Below are 16286 nucleotides of genomic sequence, written 5' to 3'. Positions count from 1 at the left end.
GAGAACATCACCATGAGTCAGAACAGCCATGGTCAAGAAAAAAAGCTTTGGGCAGCTACACATACATGAATCTCAGCTACAAACACAATGTTTCTTAACTCACTTGTATACTTGGAAACAATAGGGAAGTTATCACAGGAAAGTCATGTTTACCTGTATTTTGTTAGCAATGGGTCAACCATCATTTCCCTCACCAGCATTCCATCAGTAAGAAACTAAAAAGTAAAGACACAAAATTGTAGAAAAAGTTTACTTAAACATAAATTAATGACTTTAAGCTCAAGGACAATTCTGTTAGTTCAAGTACAACCAAAAATTTCAAATACAGGATTCTTATCAGGTTACAAAGTAAATGAGGCAGAATTCTACCTCAGTTAACAAAGGTCCACTTGCTCTGGGCTGCTCTGGTACTGTTAACGAACATAATGAAGACAAACCCAAGTCTGCCCCAAGGATGCTGTGAGTCTGACATAACTGGTGTTACTGTGTCCCAAATACAGCAGGTTATAGGTTGCTGCTCTTAAGGTTATTAACCTCACCTTCTGTTGATAAGTAAACGTAGGGTTCAGGCTAAGAACTTCGTTTATGGGGTCTGCTGGAAATTCAGATCCTGGCTCTACCTTTACTTGCTATAAGTACTTTGAGAAGTTCTTATCCTCTTTGAGTCTGAATCCTCACTTCTAAAATGTGGTAATAAAACTACTTTACAGGGTTACCATGACAAGAGAAAACAAAGGTTGATCACATAGAAAGTATTTATGGGATGCCAGCTACAGTTAATAAGGTGTATGAAATGTTCTGAAATATATGACATCTACTGGACGCTGCTACTAGTATATTACAAGTTCAGTAATTAACAAAGGCTAGGAATCTCCCTCATGTGCCAAATCTTAAGTATTTTGTTTTTTAAGAGCAGGACATTTTCCCACCATAGTCTGCTTGGCCCTGGCACCAGCTGCCACATGCACGCACAGAAGGGAAAGTGAAAAACTACTAGGAACTGAGCACCTAGAAGTTATTGCCAAATAGAACTCAAAAGCATCTCGTGAAAGCCTAAGAATCATGTGCTTGCATAACCCATGGAAAAAGAAAACGAACCTAATGTGGAAGAAATAATTTGTATTGTCAAAGCTCATAGAATTCACAAACTTTATAGACCATGATAATGACAATGTGCCTTGTGAAGGTTAAAATGTGTTCGTGACTTTAACTGAGAATCACTATTCCACAATACTGTGAAATATGTGAAATTTATGTAATCACTTAATCTGAATTTTTTTTTTTTTTGGGTCCGGTCGTGGGGCCTGAACTCTGGGCCTGAGCGCTGTCCCTCAGCTCTTCAGCTCAAGGCTCTACCACTTGAGCCACAGCGCCACTTCCGGCTTTTTTCTTTTTTTGCTTATGTGGTGTTGGGAATCGAACCCAGGGCCTCAGGCATGCAAGGCAAGCGCTCTTACCACTGAGTCACCTTCCCAGCCCCTGAATTTTTTTTTTTTAAAGTGAGAGAAGGGATGGGCTAGGATCGATGGGTGGCAATGTTGTCAGACATCTTGCACTCATATACTGTTTTGTAGAATGGGAACTTCTTTGTACGCTACTTAAAGATATACTAATAAAAAAATGTAAAAAAAAAATAAAACGAGCTAGCCTCACTATACTTGATAGCACAGAAGAACACTCCCTTCACCTGGAAAAATGCACCTCAAAGATAACAAATTACACAAGCTTGGAACAAGGTCACATGTTTACAAACCACTCTTCTGTTCATATGGCTCATCTGATTATTTTCAACTTTCCTCTGTTGCAGGAGAGAGAACTGAGATTCTAATAACCAATCTTCATTTCATCAGAGCATTTGTTCTGATTACACCTGACTCCAGCATAGCGCTAAACAACAGACACCCTGTTGGGCTGATTATATACTGATTACTATTGATAATAATTACTTTAATATTAGCAACTAGGTCAAATAAGGCAGAGAGGGCTGGGAAGGTGGCTCAGTGGTAGAGCTCTCGCCTTACAGGCATGAGGCCCTGGGCTCGACTCCTCAGCACCACATAAGCAGAAAGAAAAAAGCCGGAAGTGGCGCTGTGGCTCAAGTGATAGCACGCTAGCCTTGAGCTGAAGAGCTGAGGGACAGCACCCAGGCCCAGAGTTCAGGCCCCATGACCGGACCCAAAAAAAAAAAAAAAAAAGACAGAGACAAAGTCCATTATCATGTTAAACTAGGCCAGTTTTAACTAGTGAAAACATCATTTATGAATTCTACACTAATTCAATTTCTATGATTTCATCTGGCTTTTAAATTGGTAGGATTATTTCTATATTTAGATATCTATGTGAGTCAGTAGGAAAGAGCAACATGCATAAGAAATGGCAGCTCTGACTGGTGGCACTGTGACTGAGGAGCATATCACAAGAGGTTAAGTCATTCACCCTCCCAGGCCCTCAACCTTCTCCTCTGTAAACTAAGTGCTAAACGTTACTTCTGAGTTTCTTTCTAGATTAAGATTCAAAGACTCTGTACTTCCTAGTAAACTAACATCCACAAGAACCAGGTGGATGTTCTATCTTTTCTGTCCTATTCACCAGTAAGGGAAAAATGCTTTAAGTTCCTCCAAGACAACCTTCTTCCCCACTCACACTAGCAAAAGCGGCTCAAGTACCTTAATTCTTGTCGCCAGTGGGTTGGTGCAGTCATCAAAGCGGATGCAGTAGCCCACCTCGTGGCCCAGCACTGCACCCCTTTCCTCGGCTACTCTCCCTGCAACCTTTGGGAAGAAAGATCATGCTGAAAATAGAGACATAGAAATTACTGCACAGAGCACGTACTACAGAGACTAAAGGTCATCATTAACTAGTATGTGAGCACAGTGGCAAAGGAGGAGACAAAGGGCAGGTTATGAGAGAACAATGTGAAAACTATGTCAAGTACTAACATATATGTCCTGTTTGCAGGTCAGATACACTAACTGATACATATATACATATATATATATATAGCTGGCTATCATGATCTTGGGGCAAATCTTAAAAAGTAATAATGTTTGTCATTGATTTTAATTTAAAAGACAATAAAAATGTTCACATTCACTACCTAACCACGTAAGTGCAGGGTCAAAAGAAAGAGATAAGAATAGAGGCTTCCAGGGAGCCAGCACATCAAGCCAGGTGAGGCAGGCATCCAATGGCCTTCTATCCCATGCACACATATCCTTCACCCCTACGACCCCTATCCCTCATCTGGAGTTCCTGAACCCTAGTTTGGAGCATGACCACTACCGAAGGTGTCTGAGGCAGAGCTGATTAACACAGCCATTCTGGCCCAGCAGCCCCAGGCACAGGAGCAGAGAGTCTCCCTGCACTTAGTACTCTCAGCCAAGCTCACTTTGTATTATCTGTTCATTACTGCTTAAGAAACAGAAGAACACATAAAGTCAGAAATAGCTTTGCCTAGTGACTTGAAATTACAGATCTGACAGGCCAAATCTGAACCAATCATCAGGCAGCTGGTCTACATCATGTAGTCTTTCAAAACCTCTTATGAAACCAGACATTCGTCCTACATAGCTTTTAACTCTAGAGATTGTATTTCCCCATAACCAGCATTTCACCAAACCAGTTTTATTATTGTTATTGTTTCAAGTTAACCCTAAATACAACTATACTACAAGTACCAGAAAAAATGGCACAATGTATACAAAGACAGTAGGAGCCTCAAGGGAGAATAGACTTATAGAAATGAGACTAAGTTGGCCAATCCTCTTCATAAAAATCATATGGCTCTATAGAGAAAAAACCAAGCTTCTTAATTCTAGTGGTTTTGCTATTTGTATTGTATACATTTGCATAAAAAATATGTTTTTAGGGCTGGGAAGGTGGCTCAGTGGTAGAGCGCTTGCCTTGCAGGCATGAGGCCCTGGGTTCAAGTCTTCAGCACCACATAAGCAAAAAGAAAAAAGCCGGAAGTGGCGCTGTGGCTCAAGTGGTAGAGCACTAGCCTTGAGCTGAAGAGCTGAGGGACAGCGCCCAGGTCCAGAGTTCAGGCCCCACGACCGGACCCCCCAAAAAAAGAAAAAAATATTATGTTTTTAGCTGGACATGAGCACATGGCTATAATCCCAGCACTTACAAGGCTAAAGCAGAAAGATTTCTCCAAGGTCAAGCCCAGACAGGAATATAAACAAAACCCTATGTCTAAACTAATCAGTAAATAAATAGTTTTACCCTCAAACTTTTTAAAATTTCATCATTATAATCATACAGGGTTATACTCTATTGGCTTTTTCATAGACTTTTAATTTATCATTTACATTTTGTTCCCAATAACCTCATCAACTGGCTAGACAAATATTACCTTTTTGACAATCCCAATATATACAGAAAGAAGCTAAAGAAAAAAAAACAAAAAACAAAAACAGGGCTATGCCCACAATTGTAATCCTAGCTACTTGGGAGGAGTATCATAGTCAAAGCCAGCCCAGGTCAAGTTAAGATGAGATCCTATCTGAAAACAAGCCAGGTGTGTAGGTGTGTATCTGTAATCCCAACTATTCCGAAGTAGAAGTAGAAGGATCACAGTCCAAGACCAAAACCATTAGACTCTATCTGAAAAATAAACTAAGAGCAAAAAAACTGAAGATGTGGCTCAAATAGTACAGTGCTTACCTAGCGATTTCAAGACCACCTAGTAGATAAAGAAAAAACAACCACTAAGTACTACACAGAAAGTGCTGGGGCCCTGAGCTTTCCAAGATACATGGGCAAGATACATGGATGGGGGACAAGATACACTAGCATCTATGAGTGTGGAGGCTAGAAGAAGGTAGGAGCTCAGCTTGCCCTGAATTTCTCATGAAGGAAAGCCTGGTCTGCCCTGAATCTCTCATGGAGGAAGGCCTGGGTCTGGAAGTCAAACTTGGAGCTGGTGAAGCTAGTTAGAGCATTCATTACTGATAACCTCTCACAGACATCAAGCACTGCTTATACATCTGCTTTTGGCCTCTGAGATTGTTTTCAGCAGGAATGAGAATTGATTGGAATATATTGTCTACATAGGAGAAAATGTCACAATGAACCTCCTTCCCCTTGTATAGTTACTGTGTGCTAATAAAAAACAGCTCATGTGGTACTACTGGAATGTGAAGGGGAAGGGCAAACAAAAAGAAAATGCAAATATGGTCAGAGTAAACTATATGCATGCATGGAAATGTCATGATGAAATGCCTTACTTTGTACAACTACTATAAAGGAAACACACACACACACACACACACACACACACACAAAACCACAGGAAAAAAAGCCATGCTGTCTCTTGGATATTTTTATGTTTATGGACCTATCAATTTTGGATTTTTTTAATTGTAATATAGGGACTGGGAATGTTGCTCAGTGGTAGAGTGCTTGCCTTGCATGCATGAGGCCCTGGGTTTGATTCCTCAGCACCACATAAGCAGAAAAAGCTGGATGGAAGTGCTGCTGTGGCTCAGGCAGTAGAGTGCTAGCCTTGAGCTGAAGAGCTCAGGGACAGCGCCTTGGCCCACAACTGACAAAAAAAAAAAATTATAATATATTTCACTATCTCCTTCCATTCTAAATATTAAATTCTCTTTAAGAAAAGTGATTATGAGACTCAGGTAGAGATGAGAAGAAACCAAATAGGATTAATTTACAAAAAACACATGAACAGTGCTGAAGTGTGAGTACCGCTTGCCAGTGCACGATCCTGGGTTTGATGGACGTACCATCAAAAAAAAAAAAAAAATCATGCACCTCTTCCTAAGAACAGTATAAGAAACCTCAATGAAAGCTGTGAGTCTGTAGGAGCTTGGGGGAAGGCTCTGTGTGGTTTCTAAAATCCACAGAAACAGGGGAGGGGGGAAGGGGCACACTGATATTTATATTAAACAAAAAATAGTATATATTATAGAGCTTGAAATAAAAATGTCAGCAATGTTTCTGTGACTAATGAGGAAGGAAGGTACACAAGGAGCATGTGAGAATTTCCTCTTTTGTAACAAGAACTGTAACATAGTTTGATTAATAAGTAATATTATTTTTTATGGTTTTTCTTTCTTTCTCAGCTTTAATAAAGTCTCTTAAATAAACAAGTATGTACCCAAACCTCACTAGCTACACATATTTTCATTCAGTTTCCTCTTGTTAGATTCAACACAAGTAAACATATAATCATTCCGTACAATTATTTTATCCAACCAGCCAGACACTTGTCTTTTGAAAGGAACCTTGACATTCACAAATATGTACAATGCTTGTGCCAGAACATTTGGGGAGGGAGTTAAAAATTCTTTGTTTTCTTTTTACTTCCTTAGGACTTTTTTTTTTAATTGTGAAAATACTATACAGAGGGGTTACAATTACATGGGCAAGATAATGAGTACATTTCTTATCAAGCATTGTAGCCTCCTCCTTTGTTTCCCCTTCCCATCCATCCTCCCCCCGCCCCATCCACCCCCCTCCAACCCTCCTCTCCCCCCCACCAAAGTTGTAAAGTTCGTTTTCGACATAACGACTTGTACGTCTCATTGTTGCAATGGGTCCACCTGTATCCTTAGGACTTTCTTTAAATACTTATAATGTAGAAGTATTCATTTACAAAAATTCAATTCACTGTTGTTGGCTAAACTAAATTCTTAAGGAACAACTTCTACTCATTTGCAGTTTTTAGGAAAGAAGAAAACAAGTCAAGGAAAAACAAAAACACAAGCTGACTCTCAGCAAAAACTTACTGTCACAGCAGCTACTCTTCGAGGTTGGGTTACTCCAACCACTCTTCCTTCCGCTGTCCAGCCAGCTTCTGCCAGATACTGTAAGCAAAATCACATCTGAGTATACATCTTTTTTTGTTTCTGTTGTTTCACTAGGATTATTTTCTTATTTTCCTGACTAGGCTTCCTGTGTAGCTGGAATGATAGTTTGTACCATGATATCTGGTTTATTTGTTCAGATGGGGTCTCACTAAACGAATGTTCAGTGGGCACCTTCCTAAGTGCTGAGAAGTGGGCTGAATGCCTTGCAGGTTATTCCCCATGATTAATCCTACCAGGAAGATAGAGCAATATCAGCCACGTACAGATGAGGGACCAGAGTGATCACACAGCCTGTCCAAGGAAGCTGATAAACATCTAATACCTGGAATTCAAGCTCAGCAAACCAAAGCCCTGATATAGAACCAGAACACAACCCTATCACTCAAAACCAAACACTTAAAAGCATGCAGTTCATCTCCTAGGTGGAGTATTAAATGGAAAAAAATGTCATTTCCATAAATATAGAACAACCTGGGGCTGGGAAGGTGGCTCAGTGGTAGAGTGCTTGCTTTGCATGCATGAGGCCCTGGGTTCGATTCCTCAGCACCACATAAGCAGAAAAGGCCAGAAGTGGTGCTGTGGCTCAAGTGGTAGAGTGCTAGACTTGACCTGAAGAGCTGAGGAACAGCACCCAGGCCCAGAGTTCAGGCTCCACAACTAGCAAAAAAAAAACAGAACAACCTGTCTATGTATCAACACCCTGTGTGATTCAGTCTTCTTTTGTATACTTAAGGAAGAAACTGAATGATGAAGCAGATATAGTGCTGACAGAGGTAGTGGGTGTTATGAAGGGTCTGAAATCACAGTCAGAGGCGAATCCCATCTCAGTGCTCCATGCTGCTAAAGGAGTCCCAAGTTTGGCCTTCCAACAGTACTAGTACAAACTGGTTTAAGAGCTTGTTTCCACAACCCATTGTTTTGACAGAATCATCAAAAAATATCATCTAGATTCCAGATATAATTTGTGAAACTTCAAAACTGATAAGTGTTTGGTCCTTCAGTCAGTTGTATTTTCCAAGAAGATATATATAACTCTGGCAAAAGTTTATTCAGAAAAAGCTTCTCCGTTTATGTTTAGTACCAACGCCTTTCTAATTTTTCCAAGTCATAAATCAAATTTAGCAGTGACTGTCTCAGAGAAAGAGAATTGAGTTTCTAGCAGAAAAAGGAAGCCCTCCATGGGAGGGTAGCAGATATTTGGAAAAATATACTCTGGAAATAGTCTGTCTTCCTCCTGCTCTTAACCCCTAAAAGTCTAAAACTGCCGGTAGTTTTTTTCTTAAGGATCTGGCCCCTACTTCCTGTACCTATCACGTCATCATGTGGTAAACATGCTCTTTTCTTGATCTGGGTGCTGTTACACAGGTGTGTTCCCTTGTGAAAAGAAATCAACAGGTAGGACATATGCACCACCCTAGATGTACTTTATATTCAAGTACAAATTAATCTTTTAAAGGGGAAGAAAAACCTTCAATTCTTGTCCTTAACTACCATGCTTTACCTGTCAAGGTCTGAAGGCAAGCTCTGCCTGCACCCTGCCCCTCTCCACCCTACTCACAACCTTCACGGAATGGACTACCTTTCCACTGACAGCTCACCAATTATCTAATGTCTATTTCAAATGTCATTTCAAATGCCTTTCCTGACCCTGTCGTCCACTCCTACCCACACCAGGTACGATTTTTTTTTCTTGTAAAAAGTCTCTTCTGTAGCAATGCATAATTCTGTCATAGCAAATATTTACTTGTAGCTACAGCAGTTCACTGGACCCCCAGCCTTCTTCAACTGTAATTACTTGAGAACAAAAGCTATATATTATGCCTCTGTGAATGAATGCCGTTGTTCCTTTCAGATAACAGCTATTCCATTACTATTTTAGAATTATAACAAATTAAAGACAACTGTCAACTTTTGTACTAAAACTCAAGGAAAGTGTAAGTCTTAAAGGTTTAATTTTAAGAACGTGAGGTAAATTATTTACTGAGAGGAGACCTTAGACCAAAATGTGGTAGAGAGTTCTTCCAGCGAAGCGTCAGGCCCTGCTCAGTGGCCACTCACCTGAGGAAGCTGAGTGCTCTTCCCACATCCCGTTTCTCCAACAATCACCACCGTCTGATAATTTTCTACCAAGTATAAGATATGATTCCTAAGCTGGAAAAGAATAACTGTGCATTATAAACAGCCATATGTTGCCTCAGAAGACCTAAACAAAAATATTTCAACACTGAAGATGAGTTGTTTCCAAAAAGTAAATTTTAGAAAGAACCATCAAAATGTTCTTCCAACTTTAGGTTGCAGGTATATATGCTATATACCTGCAAACAGCAAAATAAGCCAATTCTTGGATTCAAGATTTTAGTTATAAGCAATTACACTACAGACACATTAATACAAAGTATATACAAAGATGTGTGTATGTGTATGTGTGTGTGTATATATACATTACATTATTTACAACAGCCAAAACTTCAAACAACCTAAATCTTCATCAAGAGGTATTTGGGTAAATCAATAATAAGGCACTCCAATGGAATAAGTTATGGTTATTAAAAGAAACAAATGACCTGCATACCTGTAATTCTAGCTACTCAGGAGGCTGAGAACTGAGGATCTTGGTTCAAAGCCAGCCCAGGCAGCAAAATCTGTAATACTGTATCTCCAACAAACCACTAAAACGCCAAATGTGGAGCTGGGGCTAATGCAAGCGCCATCCTTGAGTAAAGGGACAGCACCCAGACCCTGAATTCAAGCCTCACTATCAGCACAAAAAGAAAAAAGTCTATTTGTACTAACATGGAAAGAAAGTTATAGAATGTATAAATGATGCACAGTATTTATCGTTTCAAAGAAAGGATAAATACTCCAGAGAAATAGGAAGGCTGGAAAACATGGATACAAAAGAGAACTTTCAACTTTGCCCAACATGTATACATAACCTAATTTAAAATTTTTTTATTATTATGTTTTTAAAAATCCCAGAAGCCAGGCACCAGTGGCTCATGCCTGTAATCCTAACTACTCAGGAGGCTGATATCTGAGGATCGCGGTTCAAAGCCAGCCCCGGCAGGAATGGCTGTGAGACTCTTATCTCCAATAAACCACTTAGAAAACCAGAAGTGGTGCTGTGGTTCAAGTGGTAGAGCTCTCGCCTTGAGCTGAAGAGCACAGGGACAGCGCGCAAGCCCAGAGTTCAAGCCCCACGACCAACCAAAAAAAAACAAACAAACAAACAGAAAAAGAAACAAAAGCACAGGCTTTCATTCATACCTCTAAATCCAAGTTCACGATAAAGCACTCATGGGTTCTATATACATTCCAACTAAACCTCATTTCCCCATGTAGTTGAGCTAAAATGCCGCTTCAGCTACTGAAAAGCCATAGGTAAATCCAACGCCCTATCTACTTGGCTTCAGGCGGTGTTGTCTATAACCAACACTGATTACAGTCATGCCTGGTGGTCCAGAAGGTAATGAAGGTATTCCATAACCACCTGGCTGGGACTGAAGACAAACACTGCCTCCTGCTCTCTGATCACCCTCGGCTCATCTGGTACCACGCCAACAGCGTGGTGAGGCTGAGAAGCCTGGGATGAGGCCAGTCAAACAAGTGACTGGCTACTTGGGTTTTGAATTTGGCATTATATGGGGTCTACATATGCAATTTTAAATGTGAAAGGATATCTGTCAAAAATGAAGATTCCTGCTATCAGAATTTCTGACCAGTGGGCCAGAAGGAGCCCAGGAATTGTATTTACACATTCACTCAAAGGACAGCTTACTGCAGGTGCAGGAATTAACTGTTGTCTAAGTGTTCTCCTCTTGCTGCTTGGACTCCTGTGTTTCTTTTCATTTTGAGTGGAAGATTATGAAAGTTTAGCTTCTTTGCATTTATTTTGTAAATGGAAAATTCATCAGATGAACAGACCGGAGAGATGGCTAGATGGGTAGGTGATCAAGAAAAATTTGAGAGATAATTTAAACACAGATAAATTTAGAACAGCTAAGGCACTCTAGGACACATAAATAAGAAAAGCAAAGGAAAGAAGATGGAAATAAGCAAATGATGCAAACTCTATTGGGAAGGCTATGAAAAATTCAGGTTTGGATTGCAAATGAGTTAGGAGAGAAACAGTTGGGGTTGAATTAGTAGCTAAAGGAGTCTGGACTTGGTCAAGTGCTGGAGACTCATGCCTATTATCCTAGATACTCAGGGGGCTGAAATCTGAGGATCGCAGTTCAGAGCCAGCTCAGTCAGGAAAGTCTATGAGACTCTCATCTTCAATTAACCACCAAAGGCAAAAGTGAAGCTGTGGCTCAGTTGGTAGAACATCAGCTTTGAACAAAAAAGATAAGGGACAGTGCCAAAGTCCTGAGTTCAAGCCTCAGTACTGGCACACCTTTAATCCTAGCAACTCATAATACCAGAATTCAAGAGGCTGAGGCAGGAGAATGGAGAGTTTGAGATTAGCTGAAGTTTCAACTTCTGTTTTGTTCCTTGTGCCATACTGGGGATCAAACCCTGGGCCCCATACAGGCTAGAAAGTTTTCTACTACCAACTTCTGTTTGTAAAGCTACTTTTAGCACTAATGGAACAAGAGGTAGCTTTGAACCATGATCATCAGATCTCAGCTTCCTGAGTAGCTAGGATAACAGACATAAGCCACTGGCACCTGACGCGTGCGTGCGTGCGTGCGTGCGTGCGTGCGTGCGTGCGTGCGTGTGTGTGTGTGTGTGTGTGAGACAGTACAGGGGCTTGAACTCAGGACCTGGGCACTGTCCTTTATCTTTTTTGTTCAAAGATTTTCCTGTCTGATCTGGCTTTGAACCATGGTCCTCAGTCTGACTAAATTAAGACTACTGGTTCATATTTGGAGAAAGGACACATTAACAGATGAGGAATTAGCAGCACAGTAGACAAAGGGATTCATCAGTGTTCGTTCCCAGTCTCTCCAGGAGAAGGAAAGAAGTATTGCTGCTGGCCATATCCACGTAGGTCATTCCAAGGCAGCCATGAGGCAGACAGAATTCCACAGTCTTTGTGATTGGCTCCAAGCATGTGCCCACCTTCGCCTGAGAGCCTGCTTCCTAACTACAGGGACTTTCCATGCAGATTTGCCAATGGGTACAAATCCTGTCCACCAACGGTGGCCATCGGTACTAAAGGACCAGGGTTCAGCATGAACACATGTATTCTGAATGTGCTCAGAGAACACATCTATGCCTTGGTCTCTCATGAGATGAACACGCACTCAAGTCATTTCACGCAAGTCAAGTGTCAAGATATGCACAGAGCATCTGGAAACCATATTTAAAAAAAAAAAACAACTCATCTCTATCATAGCAGAAAGTAACCCCAATTCCCAGTTTGTCTTGGTTAAAGAAATATGTCTTTACAAAGAAAGTCAAAATTGCCCATATGCTGGCGATAAAATGAAGCTGGATATAAAGTTCGCTGTGCTAAGCTGTCTACTTTCTATATGTCTAAAATTGTCCATAACAGAAAGAAACAACTGGGAGAAAACAATGCCATTCCCATTCTTCCTGTTTTCTAATATGTAGGATCTAGTGGGGAAAATCAAGAATTTTCCAGACTTATATGATTCTCTTTCTCACACATACTCTCTCTCTCTCTCTCTCTCTCTCTCTCACACACACACACACACACACACAACTACACACGTTCTGAAAACTACTCTGTGTGTTCTACAGAAGCACCCAGAGTGAGAAACTCTACTATTGCAGGGTCGAGTGGACAGCTATGGCTGCATATACCTTGAACACAGGCAGCTTCTGCCTCTGCTGTTCTATAGAAAGAGCAGCGTAAGGGTTGTAAACAACGGTTGTTGAGGAATTTTCAGCAATACTTTGTCTCTCTTCAGAGATGCTGACACCTGGGCCCTCTGTACCTGCAAGAGAAATGGGCTTTTAGACTCTGAATCAATGAGCAGGGAAATGTGTAAAGGTTATATAGTTTCAAAGACAAAACTGGGAGAAAGAAACAAGTTTCAGAAAGCTGTTAAATCTCTAACAAAAGTCCAAGAAACCCAAAAGCCATTGCTGAGGACAAGGACAAATCCTAGCTACTACAGAATGGCAGCCAGGTGCAAGAAACCAGAACCCAGGACACAAAGGCTGCCAGGCTTTCTTCCTCTCACTTCTGCGCCTGTACACAGGCCCTTTAAGCCCCTGGAATGGCTTCCTCAAGAATGGGAAACAAGGCTGCTGTCAGCACAGGGCTCAGGCCTGCAGTTCCTCTGCCATGCATTACAGGCACCCAAAACAGGAAAGGGAGGAGGGGTGGACTGAACACCTGCAGTACGCTGGGCATGCTAATCCTAGAAATGCAGAAGACAGCAGGCGCAGGCTCTACCACTCCACCCTCGCGCTTACTGGCTTTTGTTTGTTTGTTTAAAGACAGTCCCAACTCATAATAGTCCAGGCTGGCCTCAACCTCTTGATTCTCCTCTCCCACTCTCTTAAGCGCAGTGCCATACCACCAAGCCTGGTGCTTACTTGCTTCTGAGTACATGTAACTTGGTACATGAATAAGTGCCAATTAAACAAACAGACCCTGTAAGAGGAACTAAGATTGCAACAGAGGGCAGGGGGACACCAATCAAGATTCACTGTACCAATAAACTGACATGCCAAACTGAGACTCCTTTGTACAAGGCATGGCAAGTTGGCAGAGTGCCAGCCCAGCCATGAGCAAACAAGTCAAGCAAGCACAAGGCCCTGAGTTCAAACTCTGGTATGGGGAGGTGGCAAATCCCGTTGAAGATACCACAGCCTTTTAACCTGCAAAGAAAAAATCCTCAAAACATGAGTTCAAATGTTATGATCAGCATATACTAGCATACCAAGCTCAATTGTGCATTTTTTATGGTTCCCTGATCTCTTTAATAATCTGAGAACGGCTGAGAAATCTGAGAAATGCAGCAGAATTTATAGGCAAACAGTGGGGATCCTCAAGTGAAACTCAGCACCACTGCTTTAGAACTCCGTCTCTTTTCCAGGTTCTTCCAGGAGCACAGTGGTATACCAGAGGTCCAAAACTGCCAAAGACCAGGTAAGTGGGCACTGCTGTGTTGCTTTTGCTAAGTGCTGACCTTCCTTCTATGAATTTTGGTTATCTGGCGCATCATGGCACCTTGGTGGATGATGGGGACTATCCAAAAACTCTTAAGAGGTGAAATCCCACCCACTTTCCTACCCCCCAGGCGAAGGCAATAGACCCTGAACTCCCAGAAGCAGATGGGGTGGGGCCTGGGACAACAGGTTCCCAGACCTGCCAGACCTGACCATGAACTCACAAGGCTCCAAACTCTCCCTGTGACCCTGCCCACCTAACCATGACCCTATGTAGGCCCCTCCACCCCTGCCACCATTGCGCCATACCTCACATCTCCTGACCCTCTTCAACTCTCCATTAGAGTTGATCTGTTTTGATGAGATTGTTTTTCTGCTCTTTCTTTACTATCATCGTGGCTCAGTTTCCTAACAGTATTATCGTGCATTGCAGGCTGCAAGTTTTGGGGGGACATGTGTCCACACACAGTCACCAGCTGTCTAGTAAAGCCTCCTGATTAAATCTCTCAAAATGTGGCTTCTCTGTATCTCAAGATCAAATTCCAGTATAACACTTTCAACAAGATAAAAAAAAAAAAAGAAGAAAACCTGGAACAAACCTGGGATCAGAGAGGATTTCCTTCCCTTTCTTCTCTTACCAACGCTATTTTTTGATAAATCTTTGTGAGCTTTAACAAGGACACAATACCAAAGAACAAGTTATCCTCTTCTGCTCTGTTTCTGACCAGACTGTCTTCCTTTTGAAAACATCTTAAGACTATCCCCTGATGCCTGGAGTATTAACACCATCCTGCAAGCTCTTGTATTTCCTTCCATACCAGGGTTTATAGCACCCAAGACTTGCCTTCACTTCCCTGTCCCTTCTTCGTCTAACCTATAGTCCAGACCAGCCCAGCTTACTCTGTTATGTCCTTTAGTGCAAGAACAGCTGCTGTCAACCAATATGGGGCCATCTCCTCCTTACAAGACTTCATTCAGCCAAATGAGAACACTAGAGCTGCTTTCTCTCAGTTCACCTCCTACAGCCCATTTTGTTTGTGGTGGTTTTCCATTAGGAATACATTTTATGCTGAAAGGAGTAAAGAGCACCTTCATCTCTCCAATGTAAAATGAGGCTGGTAACATTACATCTTTTCCACATTTGAGTAGCAAGGAAACTTGGGCTTGTGGGCCATCCCAGACTTTTTTTTTTTTGGGGGGGGGGTCGATTATATCTTGAATTCCAGGCCTAGGCGCTGTCCCTGAGCTTTTCAGCTCAAAGTGAGTGCTCTACCACTTGAGCCACAGTGCCACTTCTGGTTTTCTGGCAGTTACCTGGAGATAAGAGTTTCACAGACTTTCCTGCCGGGCTGGCTTTAAACCGTAATCCTCAGATCCCAACCTCTTGAGTAGCTAGGATTACAGGTGTGAGCCACTGGCACCCAGCTCATCCTGGACTTTTTAAACAATGGAAACAAGAAACTGGTGCAGCTAAGTGCCTATGTACTATGAGACCCAGGATTCAATCTTCAGCACTACATACACATAATATACATATATACATACATACACACACACAAACACAAACAGAATAGAAAACAGAGTATGTTCTAGAAAGCAGTATTATTTGTTACATATGTGTAGCTATATCACAATACAGTTCTTACTATGGGTCAAGTCAAAGTTATTCTGCAAGGCACACAGTCAGTAACCATTAGTGGTATGAGCAAATGAAAAGAGACAGTCCCTTCTGATCTATGAGTGCTAGCAAATTAAGTGAAAGCTTTTTCTGGAAAAATCTCAGGCAGGGCCTGGGAAGGTGGCTCAGTGGTAAAGTGCTTGCCTTGCATGCCTGAGGCCCTGGGTTTGATTCCTCAGCACCACATAAGCAAAAAGAAAAAAGCTGGAAGTGACACTGTGGCTCAAGTGGTAGAGTATTTGCCACATGTATGGCTGATTTTTTTTTGTCTGTAGTTTCTCTTTGTGATAGTTTTATGATTAAGTTCTTCCATATTTCAGCCACTTTTCTATGCTGAGCTTTATTTTCAACAAAAATTAAGATCATATTAGGTAAGGAGTTACCTTTTATTTATTCAAGCATTTAGTAACAGGCCAAAATTGTTAAGTATAGTAAAGGTCTGAATAACCAAGGAGCTACTCTGGAATTACAGTAAGAGTTCTGCTATTTAGTTCATTGAGAGTATACTTACTGACAAACTCTGTAATCAGGAGACAAATGTAAATGGGCAGGACTCTGCTATAAAGGTGTTCTCTTTGTGAATTGAATGTGATGTTTGATGTCCATTAGGAAGGATTTTTTTTTTTTTTTTTTGCCAATCCTGGGGCTTGAACTCAAGGCCTGGGCACTGTCTCTGAACTTCTTTT

At 41.4% G+C, this 16286-nt stretch overlaps 1 protein-coding gene across 1 annotated transcript in view; it reads right to left on the bottom strand.

The window, feature by feature from the left end:
* Dhx35 (DEAH (Asp-Glu-Ala-His) box polypeptide 35) overlaps window positions 1-16286 on the bottom strand; it is a 54018-nt gene that overhangs the window by 33973 nt on the left and 3759 nt on the right. Inside the window, exons 2-6 of the mRNA XM_013011104.1 lie at window positions 12606-12739; window positions 8892-8984; window positions 6753-6830; window positions 2667-2771; window positions 154-215 (exon numbers count right to left, since the gene is read on the bottom strand). Coding sequence (XP_012866558.1) covers window positions 154-215; window positions 2667-2771; window positions 6753-6830; window positions 8892-8984; window positions 12606-12739 — 472 coding nt within the window. The remainder of the gene's footprint in view (window positions 1-153; window positions 216-2666; window positions 2772-6752; window positions 6831-8891; window positions 8985-12605; window positions 12740-16286) is intronic.

This window comes from Dipodomys ordii, unplaced genomic scaffold, assembly GCF_000151885.1.
Source record: "Dipodomys ordii isolate 6190 unplaced genomic scaffold, Dord_2.0 Scaffold13, whole genome shotgun sequence".
NCBI classification, from domain to species: domain Eukaryota; kingdom Metazoa; phylum Chordata; class Mammalia; order Rodentia; family Heteromyidae; genus Dipodomys; species Dipodomys ordii.
Note: the sequence above shows the minus strand (reverse complement) of the source record. Positions and strands in the feature narration are given on the sequence as shown.